Below are 20,294 nucleotides of genomic sequence, written 5' to 3'. Positions count from 1 at the left end.
TGTTGGACTTGGCCCTTATGGCAGGTTCACCCCAAAACTTTTTGCTTGTAATGGTGACCTGGTGATGGTGATTTTTGGGTTCTGCGCACTTTCACTGTGTCCCAGTGGAAAGTGCGTGCGCACTCTGATGAGATAGGCCTGCCCTCCCATAGGAATGCATGGGGAATGTATGTGTCCCTGGTAGTTCCTGATGCGTGGGGTGTACAGGTTCGAATCTGATATGTGCGAACTCGTGAGAGTGAATGCTTCGCAATGGTGTGTGTTGCATGAGTGTGTCATATGTAGAAGTGCCACTTCTAGGACTTGGCATATTAGTGTAAAATGTGTCTGGCGTGTGATTGGCTGGAGCAGGCTGGTGAGCCTGGCTCCAGGAAGGCTGGATGGGTCTGCCCAGTGGTGAGTGGGAGATTAGCATGCTGATGGCTGGGGAGGAGTGTACCTGTGGCCTGAATGAGGCTGGGTTTTCCCCAGACAATGCTGGCTCCGCCCCCCTGTGGTGTGACTGATGACCCTAGCCCTGCCAGTGAAAGGAAGGGGTGGTTGGGCCATCAAGGGTACTCAAGGACCAGCTGCGACTGGGTCTGCCCCCACCCTGTGCCAGAACAAAGGATTTGGTGTATAAAAATGGGGCTGTGTCCCCACTGAAACTGTTCTTGTTCCAGGATCCTGAGGGGGCTGCGGTTGCTGCTGCTGGGCCAGAGGACCGCCACTTGGAGTGTCTCCCTGCCTGGAGACCCAGTGTGCTGGCTCTGGGCCCAGCCTTGCCCCCTGCCTGCCCTAAGGACTTTTTGCTGGGCTTATTTGGCCTTCTAGCGCCTGGGAGCGCTTTTCTCTGCCTCCAGCGCTAAGGAGCGCTTTATTTTGGTTCCGCGCTCGGGAGCGCTTTATTGGTGCCTTTTAGCGCTGGTAGCGCGTTATGCCTGCTTTCTAGCACCTGGAGGCGCTGCTTTGCCTCTAAGCCCATGGGAGCGCTTTATGTTTGCCCAGCCGGTGCCCACCCGGCATTTGCTCTAGTGCTGAGCCCCTCGAGTGCCCACCTCGAGTTATTGTGGATTTCTTCATTTAAGCGGCTGCCCACGCCGCATTTGCCCGTGGAATCACCGCTGCAGCCCAGAGTGCTCTGAAAACGTTGCCGGGCCGCTGCCAAGTGCGACCCGGAAGTCCCGCCTCCAACCCCCAGGGCCGCGCTGCCATTGGCGGCCCCAGAGGAAGTCAGGCGGATTGCGGTGTGACGGGGCCAGGCAGGAGAAGCAGGAAGCAGCTGCGCGTCCTGTCGAGGCTCCCGAATGAAGGGGGAGCCCCGGAGGTCTGGCCTGTCCCGTGGGAGAAGCGGGAGTCTTCCAGCCCCAGCCGCCGCCTGCAGAGTCTCCGCAGCCGAGGGAGAGCCCTGCCCAGAGGAGAAGAGCAGCGCCGGAGAAGAGACCGGTGAGTGTTTCCCAGAAGAGGGGGGGCGTCGGGGCATATTGCCGGTGCCCGCCCCTCCCCTCCAGTGAAAGGTGCCACAGTGTGTTTAGAGCCCCAGAAAGGCTCAGGAACATTGCGTACTTTAGAGCCCAGCGAGGCTCTTTGGGGGACAGCAGATTTGGTCAGAGCCTGCGAGGCTCCAGCATTGACCCTCATTATCTACACCAGTTGCCCAGCACTTTGTGGGTAACTGCCACATTTAGGCCCTGACATTGGGACACAGGGACAGTCACAGGTGGTGACTTGTGAGTTTGGCGCAATTGTTATTGTTATGCACCTCTGAATGTATTGTTGATGCATCATGTGTTATGTTCTTACACCCCTACAGGTAGTGTGATATGTAGGTGGTTGTTTTCTCCCTAGTACAGGTGGTGCTAGTAAGGTCCTGGTTACCAGTGATTACTGGTTGTGTGCTATTTTGTGCTAATGTAATTTTACATTCTAAGTGCTATTTCTAAAAAGTGTTACTTCTAAAAGTGCTGATTCCTGACAGTGGTCCAGGTGGCCCTGTCTTGTAAATATCCCCTGTAAATTCTGCCCGTGCCCCTGGCACATTGTAGAGTGTGTGTTTTTATCTAATGTGTTTTGGTGTAATACAAAGGCTATTTTTACATAACCTTGTGTGGAGTTTCCTTTGTGGTGGGCCTTGGGTGTTGTTGCTGGGGTGCGTGCGCAAATACTTAACTCAGATCGCCTCCAAGTTTAGCCTTGCTGCTCGCGCCACGTTACCTAGAGGGTGAGCTGGGGTTATCTTGGCGTGTAACTCCCTTGCCCTGACTTAGGAGTGGTGGTCTCTGACTGACTTTGGCGCAAGCCCTGGCCAGCCGGGGGTCCCGTTTCTAACATTGGACGCAGCGGTGAGGATAAGGATTTGTGTTTGCGTTGTACCACAGTGGCGACAGGCCACACTACAAAGCTCTGCATTTTAGATGACCACATTTTAGGAGATTATTGTTTTTGAAGTTCCATTATTTTCTTCTCCTGAGGTATCATTGTGCAATTGTGTCAAGTACATTTATTCCCCTGCCCCGCGCCCAGAGTTTGGTACCTGTGTCACGTGTGGTCAGGTTGAGGAATCAGGGGAGGTAGAAACTGCCTTACCAGTCCGAGGGGGGGTTGTGTGTGAATGAATGGTGTGTGGCAATAGGCAAGTGAGTGTGAGATCTCTGGGAGAGAGAGCTTGCTGATACCTTGTGAATTGTGTACTCCTGTGTAAGCTCAGACCCCTAGGTTCCCTGTGTAATCTCTTCTCTAGAACCTCCGCCAGAATGGAGCCTGCTTTTGATTTCTGTGATCTGTTTAGATACAGTATGGGAGAGTTGGTAAGGTTCTGGGAAGAGAGAGACATAGGGGTGGATGAGTCAGACACTCAGTCCGAACTTAGGAGCAGCCTGATCCTGTGGCAAAAGGGTCAGTGGGATCTTGAGCGCAGTGAGGAAAGGGCCCGGGTCTCACGCCATGAGGGTGGTGGGTCTGTGGGGAGCCCTGAAGATTCAGAAGAGGAGGGAGAAGATGACAGCACAGGGACGCCAGCAGATAGTGAGGACCCCATAGATAGGGAGTCCCTTGCTGGGTCCAGCGTAGGAGGCAGCGCCTCATCCCTTTCCCTGTCCCCAGAGGAGCTGGAAGATAGGAGGAGAGAAAGGGAGCACCAGCTGGCTTTAGAAAAGCTCAGGTTGGAGCATGCCCAGGCTATGGCACAGCTGGGCGTTAGAAAGCAACAGCTGGAGGTTAAGAAGCAACAGCTAGAGACTGAGAGGGTCTTAGCGCAGGAGGAGGCTGAGAGGGCCTCCACCAGAGGCAAAGTAGCTCTGGAGGGTGGACTATCCCCTGCGCGCAGTTTTAATTTTCTGGATTCCCCGGGGAGGGTTGAGTCCAGTGGTGGCAGCTATATAGAGCCCAGTGCGAGCAGTCCCACTCCCAGTTCCCCCAGTCTGGTACCTGTTTCCCCAGAGGAGGAGTTAGGGGTGAAGTTCAGGGACAGTAGGAAGCTGTCTCACCAGTCTTGGGTGGAATTTGAGGATGAATGTTGTGATACACTGTTTGATTGGGTAAAGGTTCACACGAAAGATGATTTTGATGTCTTGTTTGAGCTGATTGTCAAGGAGCACCTGCTCAGTTGTTGTTTTCCAAGGTTGCTCACACACCTGTTGGGGTGTGGATTGTCTGACGCATGTGAGCTTGCAGATGAAGCAGACCGCTGGGAGAGTGCTAGAGGTTCTTTAGAGTCCCTAGTGAGTGAGTCCAACAGTAGTGGTATAGGTATCTTCCCGCCCAGCGTGGTGGAAGAGGCTCAGTGTAGCCCAGCTAGGTCCCAGTATAGTAAGAAGGGTGGAGGGGCTGACTACCTGGCTCAGTGGAGCAGGAGTCAGTGGGAGGCTGAGAGTCCCCAGAGGCCCGAAGCCCTGTCTCAGAACTTGGGTGGTTCCTTAAGGGAACACCAGGTTAGGGACCTAGGCTGTCCTGTTAGTACACTTGAGGAGGATCTCCTAGTGCCTAGGGAACCTGGAGCATCTGTAACTAGAGCTCCAGTGGTTCCAGTGTCCGGCAGTGCTACTCCAGGAGGGAGTGCACAGAAGTCCGAAGTGAGGAGTGATTGGGGGATGAGTTTCCCAGTGGATTCACCAGTGGACCCACCAGTGGACCAGAGACTAGCCAGTTGGGCTAGATCTTCTTGGGGGGACCCGGGTGGCGCCACTTCTGTGCTGGGGGATCTTTGCGCACTGTCAGTTGGACAGGAGGCGGGAGATCTGCGCCAGGCAGACAGTCACACGACACATGGGTCATGTGTCAGCCTCAGGGGGATTGCGTGTGAGTCCCCAGAAGTCCTGGAGTGCCAGGCAATTGTTCCACCAAAGGTTTTAGACCGGAGGTTGGGAGGCCAGGTTCAGGTTCAGCCTGACCTGAAGGGTAGGACGACTGTAACCAGTGTCCTGACCGGTTCTTCTTCCAGAGGAACTTCTCCAGTTGGGGAAGGGCAGACCTCTGGAAGGGGGTGCAGAGGGTGGGAGAGCCCACCTCTGACCCCGGTGCAACCTGAGGGGTTAAACCCTGGGTTGGAGTGGCGTTGTAAGGGTACCCCTCGCAGGAGGAGGAGGAGGAACCCTAGAAGAAGAGGTAGGGGGAGGAGAGCCTTCCCTGAGACTCCTGGTCCGCCTGAGGTTGTAGACCCTAGGCTGGAGAACCAGTGGCAGTCTAGTCCTGTCTTGCAGACAGGAAGAGTGGAGAATGGCTACTATGTACCAGGGGTTACTACCCCCCACTCTGTGAATAGGCAAGGACCGGTGGCACCTGGGTGGCCCAGGGCCTGGTCCTGGCCGCGGACAGCTCGGGAGTACCAGTGGGGTAGCCCAGTTGGTCCAGACAGTGGTTTGAGAAGGAATCCCATGGGTTCACCGTGGCGTAGAACAGGAGGGTGTCCCTGCAGTTGCGGGCCCGCGTCTGTGTTCTATCGCCCCAAGCAGGGAAGTCCATCACGGTGGTGATTGTTCTACCCTGCGTTTTGGCTGGAAGGGGGTTGTGTTGGACTTGGCCCTTATGGCAGGTTCACCCCTAAACTTTTTGCTTGTAATGGTGACCTGGTGATGGTGATTTTTGGGTTCTGCGCACTTTCACTGTGTCCTAGTGGAAAGTGCGTGCGCACTCTGATGAGATAGGCCTGCCCTCCCATAGGAATGCATGGGGAATGTATGGGTCCCTGGTAGTTCCTGATGCGTGGGGTGTACAGGTTCGAATCTGATATGTGCGAACTCGTGAGAGTGAATGCTTCGCAATGGTGTGTGTTGCATGAGTGTGTCATATGTAGAAGTGCCACTTCTAGGACTTGGCATATTAGTGTAAAATGTGTCTGGCGTGTGATTGGCTGGAGCAGGCTGGTGAGCCTGGCTCCAGGAAGGCTGGATGGGTCTGCCCGGTGGTGAGTGGAAGATTAGCATGCTGATGGCTGGGGAGGAGTGTACCTGTGGCCTGAATGAGGCTGGGTTTTCCCCAGACAATGCTGGCTCCGCCCCCCTGTGGTGTGACTGATGACCCTAGCCCTGCCAGTGAAAGGAAGGGGTGGTTGGGCCATCAAGGGTACTCAAGGACCAGCTGCGACTGGGTCTGCCCCCACCCTGTGCCAGAACAAAGAATTTGGTGTATAAAAATGGGGCTGTGTCCCCACTGAAACTGTTCTTGTTCCAGGATCCTGAGGGGGCTGCGGTTGCTGCTGCTGGGCCAGAGGACCGCCACTTGGAGTGTCTCCCTGCCTGGAGACCCAGTGTGCTGGCTCTGGGCCCAGCCTTGCCCCCTGCCTGCCCTAAGGACTTTTTGCTGGGCTTATTTGGCCTTCTAGCGCCTGGGAGCGCTTTTCTCTGCCTCCACCGCTAAGGAGCGCTTTATTTTGGTCACGCGCTCGGGAGCGCTTTATTGGTGCCTTTTAGCGCTGGTAGCGCGTTATGCCTGCTTTCTAGCGCCTGGAGGCGCTGCTTTGCCTCTAAGCGCGTGGGAGCGCTTTATGTTTGCCCAGCCGGTGCCCACCCGGCATTTGCTCTAGTGCTGAGCCCCTCGAGTGCCCACCTCGAGTTATTGTGGATTTCTTCATTTAAGCGGCTGCCCACGCCGCATTTGCCCGTGGAATCACTGCTGCAGCCCGGAGTGCTCTGAAAACGTTGCCGGGCCGCTGTCAAGTGCGACCCGGAAGTCCCGCCTCCAACCCCCAGGGCCGCGCTGCCATTGGCGGCCCCAGAGGAAGTCAGGCGGATTGCGGCGTGACGGGGCCAGGCAGGAGAAGCAGGAAGCAGCTGCGCGTCCTGCCGAGGCTCCCGAGTGAAGGGGGAGCCCAGGAGGTCTGGCCTGTCCCGTGGGAGAAGCGGGAGTCTTCCAGCCCCAGCCGCCGCCTGCAGAGTCTCCGCAGCCGAGGGAGAGCCCTGCCCAGAGGAGAAGAGCAGCGCCGGAGAAGAGACCGGTGAGTGTTTCCCAGAAGAGGGGGGCGTCCGGGCATATTGCTGGTGCCCGCCCCTCCCCTCCAGTGAAAGGTGCCACAGTGTCTTTAGAGCCCCAGAAAGGCTCAGGAACATTGCGTACTTTAGAGCCCAGCGAGGCTCTTTGGGGGACAGTAGATTTGGTCAGAGCCTGCGAGACTCCAGCGTTGACCCTCATTATCTACACCAGTTGCCCAGCACTTTGTGGGCAACTGCCACGTTTAGGCCCTGACATTGGGACACAGGGACAGTCACAGGTGGTGACTTGTGAGTTTGGCGCAATTGTTATTGTTATGCACCTCTGAATGTATTGTTGATGCATCATGTGTTATGTTCTTACACCCCTACAGGTAGTGTGATATGTAGGTGGTTGTTTTCTCCCTAGTACAGGTGGTGCTAGTGAGGTCCTGGTTACCAGTGATTACTGGTTGTGTGCTATTTTGTGCTAATGTAATTTTACATTCTAAGTGCTATTTCTAAAAAGTGTTACTTCTAAAAGTGCTGATTCCTGACAGTGGTCCAGGTGGCCCTGTCTTGTAAATATCCCCTGTAAATTCTGCCCGTGCCCCTGGCACATTGTAAAGTGTGTGTTTTTATCTAATGTGTTTTGGTGTAATACAAAGGCTATTTTTACATAACCTTGTGTGGAGTTTCCTTTGTGGTGGGCCTTGGGTGTTGTTGCTGGGGTGCGTGCGCAAATACTTAACTCAGATCGCCTCCAAGTTTAGCCTTGCTGCTCGCGCCACGTTACCTAGAGGGTGAGCTGGGGTTATCTTGGCGTGTAACTCCCTTGCCCTGACTTAGGAGTGGTGGTCTCTGACTGACTTTGGCGCAAGCCCTGGCCAGCCGGGGGTCCCGTTTCTAACAGCCCCCGACACGCATCTCCCAGAGACAATTCAAAAGAGTGCTCGGGAGATGGAGTCGAAGGCAGCTGACAGGTCGAGAAGGACCAGGATGGCGGATTGTCTGGCATCGAGGGAGAGTGTGATGAGTGGGGTGTCATGTAGTATGTAGCATGTTGTATATAATTGAAATAGCATGCTCATCATCTGTGCAATGTAGGAAGGACTTTTCGAAGGGTGTTTGAGTCCCACACCCGCACAAATCCAGGATGTGATAACCAGTGTCGTAATTGCAAGTAATGAAATCTTTCAGTCTCTGGGAGATGGGACTCCGCCTTAATGTGTTCGAAAGATTTGACTGACCGCTGCCAGCACATGTCTCTCAATGTTTTCCAGCCCCCTTCCAGCATTTGTCGGAGAGAGTTCTGTTTCAGTCCCGGAGTGAATTCACTGTTGCCCCAAAGGGGTGTGAGTGGAGAGGGGAATGTGGTGAGGCTCTGTTTAACCCCCACTGGGTCACAGACCTCTAAGGTTGCCTTTGTTATGGGAGACACATAAAACTCTTTCGTTCATTTGGCCGGGTCACTAGGGGACCTACTATATAGGTCCCACTGCCATTGTAACGTCGATCATGCAGCATCCCTTCTCCGTTCCTCGCCGAGTCCTTTGAGTGAGATAGCATGGATGGGTTGCCATCTGGTAATAGGCCAAGTAGGAGAGCCCCAGGCCTGCCAAGTGAGAATGCAGTGAACTATGGCCCAGATGTACAACCATTGGCTTTTGCAACTCGCAAATTGGGAAAAATTGCATGCCGCAATTTTTTGCAACTCACAAAATAGTGTTAATACATTGGCCATGTAGGTAGTTACTAGCGCAAAACCCATTTGTGCATGCAAAAACTGGTCGTACATCTGGCCCTATGTTTCCAAATATTAAGTTCACACCTGACGCTGCATTTCAAGTGCTGGAGGTTAATTACTCTAGTATTCGCCAGTGTGGGGGCCAGTCTTAGGCCCAAATAATCAATACGTGTATTGGCCCTTCGGAGGGAGGCAATCGCTTGTATCTTTTGTACAACCATTCAAAGGGCTGACACATTCAGGATTTTAGATTCTGTAGGGTACACATTGAAACCAGAGATCTCATGATAGTCTGTAATTGCTCCAGCACCCGGGGGAGGGACGCTGTTGGGTTTGTCAGAGACAGGAGGATATCAGAAGTGAATAAGGTCATTTTAAGGTCCTGTTGGGTAATAGTATTCCCTTAATCTGGAAATCATTCTGGATGTGTTGTGCCAGGGGATCCACTGTAACAGCGAAGAGGGGAGGGGGCATCCCTGGCATGTGCCTCACTTAATGTCTACCTAGTTGGAGTAAAGCCCATCAACTCGGATTCTAGCCCTTGGGGTGTTGTACCCCGCTAGGAGCCGGCACCTGAACGTGTGTATGTCCTACCCCCATCTCCCCCAGCACATCGGCCATGAAATCCCAGTCAACCCTGTTGAATGCTTTTTCAGCATCCAAGGGGACCATGATAACTTGTTTGGCTCCTGTGGGGCCACTGTCACACGAAGGGCCGCTTTGGTATTGTCGCCCACTCAACATGTGGGAATAAAGCCCGATTGATCGGGGTGCACCAAATTCTCAACCAGTGGTTGAAGCCTCAGGGTAGCTATTTTGGTGAGCATCTTGGCATCCGTGTTAAGGGGCGAAATGGCCCCCACTCCTTGGAGTTTTTATTGGGTTTCAGAATGAGGGTGATAGTGGATTCGTTTAAGGTGGGCGTGACCCTGCCATTTTCAATCGATCTCATCATATGTTTTGTGGAGCACAGGTAGCAGTGTGGGCCGAAGCATTTATAAATTGCCGCTGGATAGACGACCAGGCCTGAGCCATGGAGGGTCGTAGTCTAGATATGGCTGGTATAACTTCCTCCCCCTTTAGCGGCCTATTTAGGGTCGCCTTCTTAGATGGGCTTAGGTTTGGGAGTTGGCAGCAAGGTCTTGAAAACGCTCTTGGTGGTCAGTCCCACACCTCCCACTTTGCTTCTAGGCTCACTCTCCAGGCGTCTCCATGCGGGAGTTGAGTCCGGCGGGTCCTCTGCCGGGGAGCCGGGTGCCAGCGTCCCTTCAAGCCCTAGTGCTCTCCACTGTGTCTGGTGGGTCAAGCCAGGACAGAGCCCTGCTTCGCGGCCCCAGTGCTCCACTGTCAGCAATGGGGGCTGTTGCAAGCTCTGGTCCGGCTCACAGGGAGTCGGAGGGCGTACGCTCTAGGGCTCCTAGGGAGCTGCCATCTTATACCTGTATGGCTAGTCGCGCCATCACCTCCGCACACTCTGGGCTCTCTGGTTGTTCAGGAACTTCCTAGGGCCTATACCCACCTCAGACGCTGTCAGCACCATGGGTGATGCCGCTACAGAAGCAAGCCAACCAGTCCCGGAGCAGCGCTCCCAGTTCACGCGTCCAGCGCCATCTTGGGCTAGGCCACGCCCATGTCGATTGTTTTTTTAGAAGTGGTGAAGATTCTCCAAGGGGATGCCAAAGTTAATTGCAATTCAAAAACTGTTTTTATATCAAAATAACTCTTCCACTAATTACTACTGAGGCTTGGGGTCCCCTTCTGTATGCATGACGTATTGCAATAAAGGCATGTTTATTGTATCTTCTAATAGAAATATGTTTTTGATTCATTATATTAAATGGCTCTGAAAGGATGTGCGGTTGGTCCTGAGCGCCCTAATGTTTAGAAGTTTATATGCTGAGGCCTCGTGTGCTCCAACTTGATTATTCAGCATTAAACAGTAATTTTTTTAAGAGATAACACGTATTTTATGGATACAGCAACATCTTAAATTGCTTTGTACACACCCAGAGGGACATTTGACTCTCTTGATTTCAGGTTTTGTTGAGTGAGGATTTTGTGTGGTATGTTTTTCTTGGACACACAGCTCTATGCAGTACATGTATGTGTATGTAACATTCCCAGAGAAGTGTGGCTCACTGGTTAGAGGAGGCATACCCTGAAGCAGAGGTCAGACCCAGGACCAGGGTTCAATTCCGGACGTGGCGGGGTCTTGAGCCCAATTGTCCACGGACTCGATAATTCTCGCTTCGGTGCCCACTCTAATCAAGGGTTCACACTCTGCAACTCTGGGCATTAGCTTGCTTAATCTCCACAACGGCCCCCCGCGGTGGGATGCCTGGCTTTCACTTTGGGGATGCCCAGTACGGTTTATCTCACAGGGAAAAGCCGGGACGGCTTCCCAAGGCAAGCGCCGAGAGGGTAAGTCGAGCGCTATATAAGAACACACATACATACATATAAGAACACACATACATCCTGGGCGCTTATTGAGTGAGAAGTTGGTCTTTTTCAAAATCTACTCTGTTGGGCACCACACACTTTTTGATCTTCATATGTGTAAAGTTCTCTGGATTGTTGCACATTCAGAAGACAAAATAACGTTTGTGCACACTTTCTATCCTGAAATCTGTTTGAAGGCGCTGTTGATAGTGAGTCAAACACACTAGGTGAGGCCTGAGGATTGGGGTGAACCTCTGAGGTGTCACCGCTGGAATAATGAAAGTACAAACATCTGCTTGTCACTGTGTCATTTGTTGACACTCTCTTAATTAAGCACATGATGAATCTACCGGAGCGGCGTCGGCAGCACTCTTAATTTGTGTATAAGAAGTGATGGTATTTATGTGGCTAATAATTATAAAGTTAATGAGCCGGGGCGACCAGCCTCTGTGCTCAGTGTCGGCCCATCATTCATCTCTCTCTCTAGCTCTTGATGTCTTTTCTTTTCTTTTTTTAAATAAAGCCTTCTCTTTAATTGTTTCCTTTCTGGCCACCATCACCAGCTGGGACCGATGCTGGAATGTCTGCACGAAATTATACCGTTGGGGCAGAAATGCCCCCCGCCCCTGAAGAGCGCATCACTGCCTGGGAGGGAGGCTGGGGGTGTCAGCGTGTAAAGATACTGTTGGGGCAAAAAGGTCCCCGCCCCTGATTAGAGCGCGCATCACTGGCTGGGGGGGGGGGGGGGGGGGGGGCTGGTGTTGTCACACTTTCTTCTTACGATCCTAAAAGTACAATTTACAAAGGAGGTCCATTTTCTAAATCTCTGTTACTTCTGCACGCAGACTGTGGTATGCTTTGCAGTGCATCTACTTTCATCTCTTCTGGCATGGAGAGTGCTTGAGCCCTCCCTCCCTCAACCCATCACAGACTCCAGCCCTCCTCACCTGGGGCCTGGGTGCAAGGAATGAAGTATGCTTGAACCCTCCCTCACTCGATCCCTCGATCCATCACATACTCCAGCCCTCCTCACCTGGGGCCTGGGTGCATGGGATGACGTATGCTTGAACCCTCCATCCAACCACCCTCGAACCATCACAGACTCCAGCCCTCCTCACCTGGGGCCTGGGTGCAAGGGATGAAGTATGCTTGAACCCTCCCCCCCTCCACCAGCCCTCAATCCATCACAGACTCCAGCCCTCCTCACCTGGGGCCTGGGTGCAAGGGATGACATGTGCTTGAACCCTCCCTCACTCCCTCCCTCAATCCATCACAGACTCCAGCCCTCCTCACCTGGGGCCTGGGTGCATGGGATGAAGTATGCTTGAACTCTCCCTCAACCATCACAGACTCCAGCTCTCCTCACCTGGGGCCTGGGTGCAAGGGATGAAGTATGCTTGAACCCTCCCTCACTCGATCCCTCTGACCATCACAGACTCCAGCCCTCCTCACCTGGGGCCTGGGTGCATGGGATGACGTATGCTTGAACCCTCCATCCAACCACCCTCGAACCATCACAGACTCCAGCCCTCCTCACCTGGGGCCTGGGTGCATGGGATGAAGTATGCTTGAACTCTCCCCCCCCCCGCCCTCAATCCATCACAGACTCCAGCCGTCCTCACCTGGGGCCTGGGTGCAAGGGATGAAGTATGCTTGAACCCTCCCTCAACCATCACAGACTCCAGCTCTCCTCACCTGGGGCCTGGGTGCAAGGGATGACATATCCTTGAACCCTCCCTCACTCCCTCCCTCAATCCATCACAGACTCCAGCCCTCCTCACCTGGGGCCTGGGTGCATGGGATGAAGTATGCTTGAACCCTCCCTCAACCATCACAGACTCCAGCTCTCCTCACCTGGGGCCTGGGTGCAAGGGATGGCATATGCTTGATCCCTCCCCCCTGCCCTCGCTCAATCCATCACAGACTCCAGCGCTCCTCACCTGGGGCCTGGGTGCAAGGGATGAAGTATGCTTGAACCCTCCCTCACTCAATCCCTCGATCCATCACAGACTCCAGCGCTCCTCACCTGGGACCTGGGTGCAAGGGATGAAGTATGCTTGAACCCTCCCTCACTCGATCCCTCGATTCATCACAGACTCCAGCCCTCCTCACCTGGGGCCTGGGTGCAAGGGATGAAGTATGCTCGAACCCTCCCTCACTCCATCCCTCCATTCATCACAGACTCCAGCCCTCCACACCTTGGGGACCTGAGGGGACCTCAGTCTGGGTGCATGGGATGAAGTATGCTTGAACCCTCCCTCAACCATCACAGACTCCAGCTCTCCTCACCTGGGGCCTGGGTGCAAGGGATGACATATGCTTGAACCCTCCCCCCCCGCCCTCGCTCAATCCATCACAGACTCCAGCGCTCCTCACCTGGGGCCTGGGTGCAAGGGATGAAGTATGCTTGAACCCTCCCTCACTCGATCCCTCGATCCATCACAGACTCCAGCGCTCCTCACCTGGGGCCTGGGTGCAAGGGATGAAGTATGCTTGAACCCTCCCTCACTCGTTCCCTCGATCTATCACAGACTCCAGCCCTCCTCACCTGGGGCCTGGGTGCAAGGGATGAAGTATGCTTGAACCCTCCCTCACTCCAACCCTCGATCCATCACAGACTCCAGCCCTCCTCACCTGGGGCAAGGATCATCACTCAGTCCCACCCTCTTCAACGTTTACATGAGTCCACTCGCTTCCATCGCGCGTCAACACAACCTTAACATCATCTCCTACGCTGACGACACCCAGCTGATCCTTTCCCTCACCAAAGACCCTAACACCGCCAAAACCAATCTTCACGAAGGCATGAAAGAAGTAGCCGTATGGATGAAAAACAGCTGCCTAAAACTGAACTCAGATAAAACGGAAGTGCTCATCCTAGGATCATCCCCCTCTGCCTGGGACGACTCATGGTGGCCTTCGGACCTGGGCTCAGCACCCATACCCACAGACCACGCACGTAACCTTGGCTTCATCCTAGACTCCTCACTCTCGATGACCAAACAAGTCAACGCCGTCTCATCCTCCTGCTTCAACGTACTTCGTATGCTCAAAAAAATCTTCCACTGGATCCCCGCCGAGACAAGAAAGACTGTCACCCACGCACTGGTTACGAGTCGACTAGACTACGGAAACACCCTTTACGCCGGAATTGCAGCCAAATTACAGAAAAAACCCCAACGCATCCAAAACGCATCAGCGAGACTCATTTTGGACATCCCTCGCCAAGATCACATTTCCAGCCACCTGAAAGACCTCCACTGGCTTCCCGTCAACAAGAGAATAACATTCCGTCTCCTCACCCACGCACACAAGGCCCTCTACAAACTAGGGCCCGAATGCCTCAACACTCAACTATCCTTCTACACACCCACCCGCCAACTAAGATCCTCCAATCAAGGCCTCGCCGCAGTTCCACGTATCCAAAGATCCACCATGGGAGGTAGATCCTTCTCCTACTTGGCGGCCAAGACCTGGAACTCACTCCCCTCCGCCTTACACAGAACCACATCTCCTTCAGAAAAGAACTTGAAACCTGGTTATTCGATAAGTAATGAACCCCCTCCCCAAGCACCTTGAGACCCTCTGGGTGAGTTGTGCGCTATATAAATTCCCGAACTTGAACTTGAACTTGGGTGCATTGGATGACGTATGCGTGAACCCTCCCTCACTCCATCCCTCGATCCATCACAGACTCCAGCCCTCCTCACCTGGGGCCAGGGTGCAAGGGATGACGTATGCTTGAACCCTCCCTCGACCCATCACAGACTCCAGCCCTCCTCACCTGGGGCCTGGGTGCAAGGGATGACGTATGCTTGAACCCTCCCTCCCTCAACCATCACATGCTCCAGCCCTCCTCCCCTGGGGCCTGGGTGCAAGGGATGACGTATGCGTGAACCCTCCCTCACTCCATCCCTCGATCCATCACAGACTCCAGCCCTCCTCACCTGGGGCCAGGGTGCAAGGGATGACGTATGCTTGAACCCTCCCTCGACCCATCACAGACTCCAGCCCTCCTCACCTGGGGCCTGGGTGCAAAGGATGACGTATGCTTGAACCCTCCCTCCCTCCCTCAACCATCACATGCTCCAGCCCTCCTTCCCTGGGGCCTGGGTGCAAGGGATGCCATATGCTTGAACCCTCCCTCACTCCCTCCCTCACTCCATCACAGACTCCAGCCCTCCTCACCTGGGGCCTGGGTGCAAGGGATGAAGTATGCCTGAACCCTCCCTCACTCCCTCCCTCACTCCATCACAGACTCCAGCCCTTCTCACCTGGGGACCTGAGGGGACCTCAGTCTGGGTGCAAGGGATGACGTATGCTTGAACCCTCCCTCACTCGATCCCTCGATCCATCACGGACTCCAGCCCTCCTCACCTAGGGCCTGGGTGCAAGGGATGAAGTATGCTTGAACCCTCCCTCACTTCGTCCCTCGATCCATCACAGACTCCAGCCCTCCACACCTTGGGGACCTGAGGGGACCTCAGTCTGGGTGCATGGGATGAAGTATGCTTGAACCCTCCCTCAACCATCACAGACTCCAGCTCTCCTCACCTGGGGCCTGGGTGCAAGGGATGACATATGCTTGAACCATCCCCCCCGCCCTCGCTCAATCCATCACAGACTCCAGCGCTCCTCACCTGGGGCCTGGGTGCAAGGGATGAAGTATGCTTGAACCCTCCCTCACTCGATCCCTCGATCCATCACAGACTCCAGCGCTCCTCACCTGGGGCCTGGGTGCAAGGGATGAAGTATGCTTGAACCCTCCCTCACTCCATCCCTCGATCCATCACAGACTCCAGCCCTCCACGCCTTGGGGACCTGAGGAGACCTCAGTCTGGGTGCATGGGATGAAGTATGCTTGAACCCTTCCTCACTCCATCCCTCTATCCATCACAGACTCCAGCCCTCCTCACCTGGGGTAAGGATCATCACTCAGTCCCACCCTCTTCAACGTTTACATGAGTCCACTCGCTTCCATCGCGCGTCAACACAACCTTAACATCATCTCCTACGCTGACGACACCCAGCTGATCCTTTCCCTCACCAAAGACCCCAACACCGCCAAAACCAATCTTCACGAAGGCATGAAAGAAGTAGCCGTATGGATGAAAAACAGACGCCTAAAACTGAACTCAGATAAAACGGAAGTGCTCATCCTAGGATCATCCCCCTCTGCCTGGGACGACTCATGGTGGCCATGGTGGCCTTCTGACCTGGGCTCAGCACCCATACCCACAGACCACGCAGGTAACCTTGGCTTCATCCTAGACTCCTCACTCTCGATGACCAAACAAGTTAACGCCGTCTCATCCTCCTGCTTCAACGTACTTCGTATGCTCAAAAAAATCTTCCACTGGATCCCCGCCGAGACAAGAAAGACTGTCACCCATGCACTGGTTACGAGTCGACTAGACTACGGAAACACCCTATACGCCGGAATTGCAGCCAAATTACAGAAAAAACTCCAACGCATCCAAAACGCATCAGCGAGACTCATTTTGGACATCCCTCGCCAAGATCACATTTCCAGCCACCTGAACGACCTCCACTGGCTTCCCGTCAACAAGAGAATAATATTCCATCTCCTCACCCACGCACACAAGGCCCTCTACAAACTAGGGCCCGAATGCCTCAACACTTGACTATCCTTCTACACACCCACCCGCCAACTAAGATCCTCTAATCAAGGCCTCGCCGCAGTTCCACGTATCCAAAGATACACCATGGGAGGTAGATCCTTCTCCTACTTGGCGGCCAAGACCTGGAACTCACTCCCCACTCACCTCCGCCTTACACAGAACCACATCTCCTTCAGAAAAGAACTTGAAACCTGGTTATTCGATAAATAATGAACCCCCTCCCCAAGCGCCTTGAGACCCTCTGGGTAAGTAGTGCGCTATATAAATTCCTGAACTTGAACTTGGGTGCATGGGATGACGTATGCGTGAACCTTCCCTCACTCCATCCCTCGATCCATCACAGACTCTAGCCCTCCTCACCTGGGGCCAGGGTGCAAGGGATGACGTATGCTTGAACCCTCCCTCGACCCATCACAGACTCCAGCCCTCCTCACCTGGGGCCTGGGTGCAAAGGATGACGTATGCTTGAACCCTCCCTCAACCATCACAGACTCCAGCTCTCCTCACCTGGGGCCTGGGTACAAGGGATGACGTATGCTTGAACCCTCCCTCACTCCCTCACAGACTCCAGCACTCCGCACCTGGGGCCTGGTGCATGGGATGACGTATGCTTGAACCCTCCCTCACTCCATCCCTCGATCCATCCCAGACTCCAGCCCTCCTCACCTGGGGCCTGGGTGAAAGGGGTGACGTATACTTGAACCCTCCCTCACTCCATCACAGACTCCAGCCCTCCTCACCTGGAGCTCAAAGCTGTTGCTGCTCAGGAACCTCTCCGTCAGGGTCTCTGCAAACTGGTTGATGGCGCGAAGGAACTGCCTGCAAGAGAGAGAGACCCAGGGGATGAGAAGAAGGAGCTCAAATAGAGTGAAGAACAAGACAAGTGATTCGAATGAATATACCGTCAAAAAGCTGATACCTCTATAGCACTGGCGCCTGCTAGCGCTATATTCAAGAAGCCGCCCTCGGTATGTAGACAGACTCTTGAAAGGCTGAACTTCCATATCACATCCTCACTTATGCCTTTTGAAGGGGGTGGGAGGGAGGGCTGGATTGAGCCCTGTTAATACTGAAATTATGATCACAGCAGCATTTACCAAAAGTAAAAATGCCCCAAAAACAACTGAACACGTAAACAATGGGGCATTTTCAGCAGAAGAAAACCAAACGAGCACAGTTTAGAGAGAGAAGCAGGGGTGACAGTGTCAGACCCAAGGACAGAGGCGCTGCTGTCCCTGGCGCTGAAGTTTCGGCAGCAGCGGGTGTTTATCAGGGCTGAGGCCGGCAGATCAAACCACAACACAACAAGGCAGGCAGGAAGAGGGGTTCCTTGGCGAGAAGAGATGTACATGTGGAAACATCCCATCACATATGGCATTTCTGCATTTATATAGGTATATATTAGTAAGAAGCGCGCTGGGGAGAACCACGTATGCAAGGTAATTCAGACCGCCTTGCGCATAGGTGAACCAAGACATCTCTGTATTAGGTTTTATTTTACTAATAAACTTTGCTGAAGTTTTTGGAGAGACATCTTTCTAAATTCCACCTCTGAATTAAATTCCCTGTCCACAGACATCATTACTGTTCAGTACTGACCTCTAATTCTGCTATGGTGGCCACTGAGTTTTGTCATCTCATCTTGCCTTGCAATCCACCCAGATATGTCACAGAAAGACAGGAATAATTCACATTATTGGTCATTGCTTATACAATTCAACAACACTGATCATTTTTTAAGGTGATCGACTGATAGCAAACAGCTGCTTTCCAAATCATCAGCAGGTGTAAAAATGGCACTGAACAGCACAGAATGCGCCGGCAGCGATCAAGACAAGATGGCGGCTCTCGCAAACCTTTAGGATTGTCCATCAGGTGTCTGTCCCATCAGGGATATCGAAACATTCTCATTATCATACACAAAGATGTGTTCACACCCTGATACTCCTGGACTGATCTACTACCTGCAGCACCAGGGCCAACACTTCCCGCTGAATCACAGAGGGGCGTATTCACAAGCCCCTGCGCCCCTCTGGTGCATCACTTTTATTGATGTTCCCGCAGCGCAGAGTGCAGAGCCGAGTCTGCGAGGCCACGAGATGCCACCCTGCATGGCTTTTCATGGCCTTGTATATATGGTGTGAGGCAATGCGGTGCAAGTTGCTGCGTTGCCTCACGCTACGATGGGGCGGTGTTCCATGGGCATTATGGGGTGTGTTCCCATTTAACACCCATGACATCTGACACAATACCAGATTTACAACGCTCTGTAACTCTGGGAATGCATCAAAGGCCTACGCCACCCCAGGGGAGGCATTAGAAAGAGGTGTAATGAGAAGAAATACCACATTTATCCTCGTTTTTTCGTCTTTATGTTATGTTATGTTATGTTATGTTAAATAAAATTTATTGAGCGCACGTAAGCCCGTAGGCTTCATGGCGCTATTGGAAGATTTGCAGAGACATAACACAACAAAAGAAAAGACAGAATTAACTATGGATAAGCTTGCCTAAAAAGCCAAGTTTTAAAGGCTTGTCTAAAAGCCAGGATGTCTTCATGGAGTCTCAGTGTCAGTGGCAGAGAGTTCCACAGGGAGGCAGCTAGAAAGTGAAAAGAGCTGCCTCCCTGACGTTGTTTCCTAATGCGAGGCACAACTAACAAGCTCTTATGACCCGAGCGAAGAGCACGGGAGGGGGTATACCTAACAAGCAGGCTGCTAATGAATCCGGGGCCCTTACCTTGTAGAGCTCTAAAGATAATGCATCCAGCTTTAAAGGTTGCTCTCTGCGCTACTGGCAACCAGTGGAGACTAGCAAGACCCGGCCTGATGGACTGCCACTTGGGTAGCTTGCAGATCAGCCTGGCCGTTTGGTTCTGAACCAGCTGTAGTCTCTTGAGCTGCCCGACTGGAAGACCCAAATACAAGCTATTGGAGTAGTCCAGTCGGGACAGCACGAGAGCGATCACAACTTGGATCAGAGCAGAGTAAGTTAACAGGTGGGCAATTTTCCTGATCTTACGGAGTTGGAAAAAGCTTGAGGATACCACCGTCCCTACCTGACTTTTAAGAGAGAGATCTTCATTAAAAGTAACCCCTAGGCTTTTCACTGTATGAGACTTGGCCGGGGGATTTCCCATTTCTGGAGGCCAAAAATGTGGCCCCCAGTGAAGTTCACTCTTCCCAGGCAAAATTAATTCAGTTTTGCCTGGGTTTAGTTTTAGATGATTAAGACTCATCCATCTCTGGATGTGAACCATGGCCTCCCGAAATTCGGTGGCAGCGCCAGGGGAATCCAGGCGGAAAATCAATTGCAGGTCATCAGCGTAGTTAAAAATTAAAACTTTAAACTTTCGAAGTGTGGTGTATTCAGCAGCACACACAGAAAGAGTAAATCACCTCCATTTATTTTTGTGTGCAGGAAGGTGTCACTTCCGGCACAAAAACAATCACTCCCACAACGCAGACACCTTTGCACCACGGCGCAAGGGGGCCTGTGTTGGCGCTTGGCAGCCAGTTGTGTGCCAACGCAGTGGAAGAGGACAGCACCGAGACCGCCCTCATCGCCGCCACCGATGACATCCGAGCCCTGATGGACAATGGAGAAACAGCGGCCCTCATCCTCCTAGACCTCTCCGCGGCATTCGACACGGTCTGCCACCGCACCCTAGTACGGCGCCTCAGCAACATCGGAATCCAGGACAAGGCGCTGGAATGGATCATCTCCTTCCTGGACGGAAGAACACAGAGAGTCCGCCTACCACCGTACAAGTCAGAAGCCTCCAAAGTCATCTGCGGCGTCCCCCAAGGATCATCCCTGAGCCCCACCCTCTTCAACGTCTACATGAGCCCCCTCGCGGCCATCGTACGCAAACACCACCTCAGCATAATCTCCTACGCCGACGACACCCAGCTGATCCTCTCCCTGACCAACGACCCCGCCGCCGCCAGAGCCAACCTGCACGAAGGGATGAAAGAGGTAGCCGAGTGGATGACGACCAGCCGCCTGAAACTGAACTCGGACAAGACGGAGGTCCTCATCCTGGGCTCCTCACCCTCCGCCTGGGACGACTCCTGGTGGCCT

At 53.4% G+C, this 20,294-nt stretch overlaps 1 protein-coding gene across 1 annotated transcript in view; it reads right to left on the bottom strand.

The window, feature by feature from the left end:
• The window catches only part of LOC147725648 (dedicator of cytokinesis protein 2-like), a 1,712,066-nt gene that overhangs the window by 288,784 nt on the left and 1,402,988 nt on the right, over positions 1–20,294 (bottom strand). Inside the window, exon 34 of the mRNA XM_086964476.1 lies at positions 16,952–17,030. Within this exon, the coding sequence (XP_086820602.1) occupies positions 16,952–17,030 (79 nt within the window). The remainder of the gene's footprint in view (positions 1–16,951; positions 17,031–20,294) is intronic.

Source organism: Lissotriton vulgaris, chromosome 3_2 (assembly GCF_964263255.1).
Source record: "Lissotriton vulgaris chromosome 3_2, aLisVul1.2, whole genome shotgun sequence".
In the NCBI taxonomy this organism is placed as follows: Eukaryota; Metazoa; Chordata; class Amphibia; order Caudata; family Salamandridae; genus Lissotriton; species Lissotriton vulgaris.
Note: the sequence above shows the minus strand (reverse complement) of the source record. Positions and strands in the feature narration are given on the sequence as shown.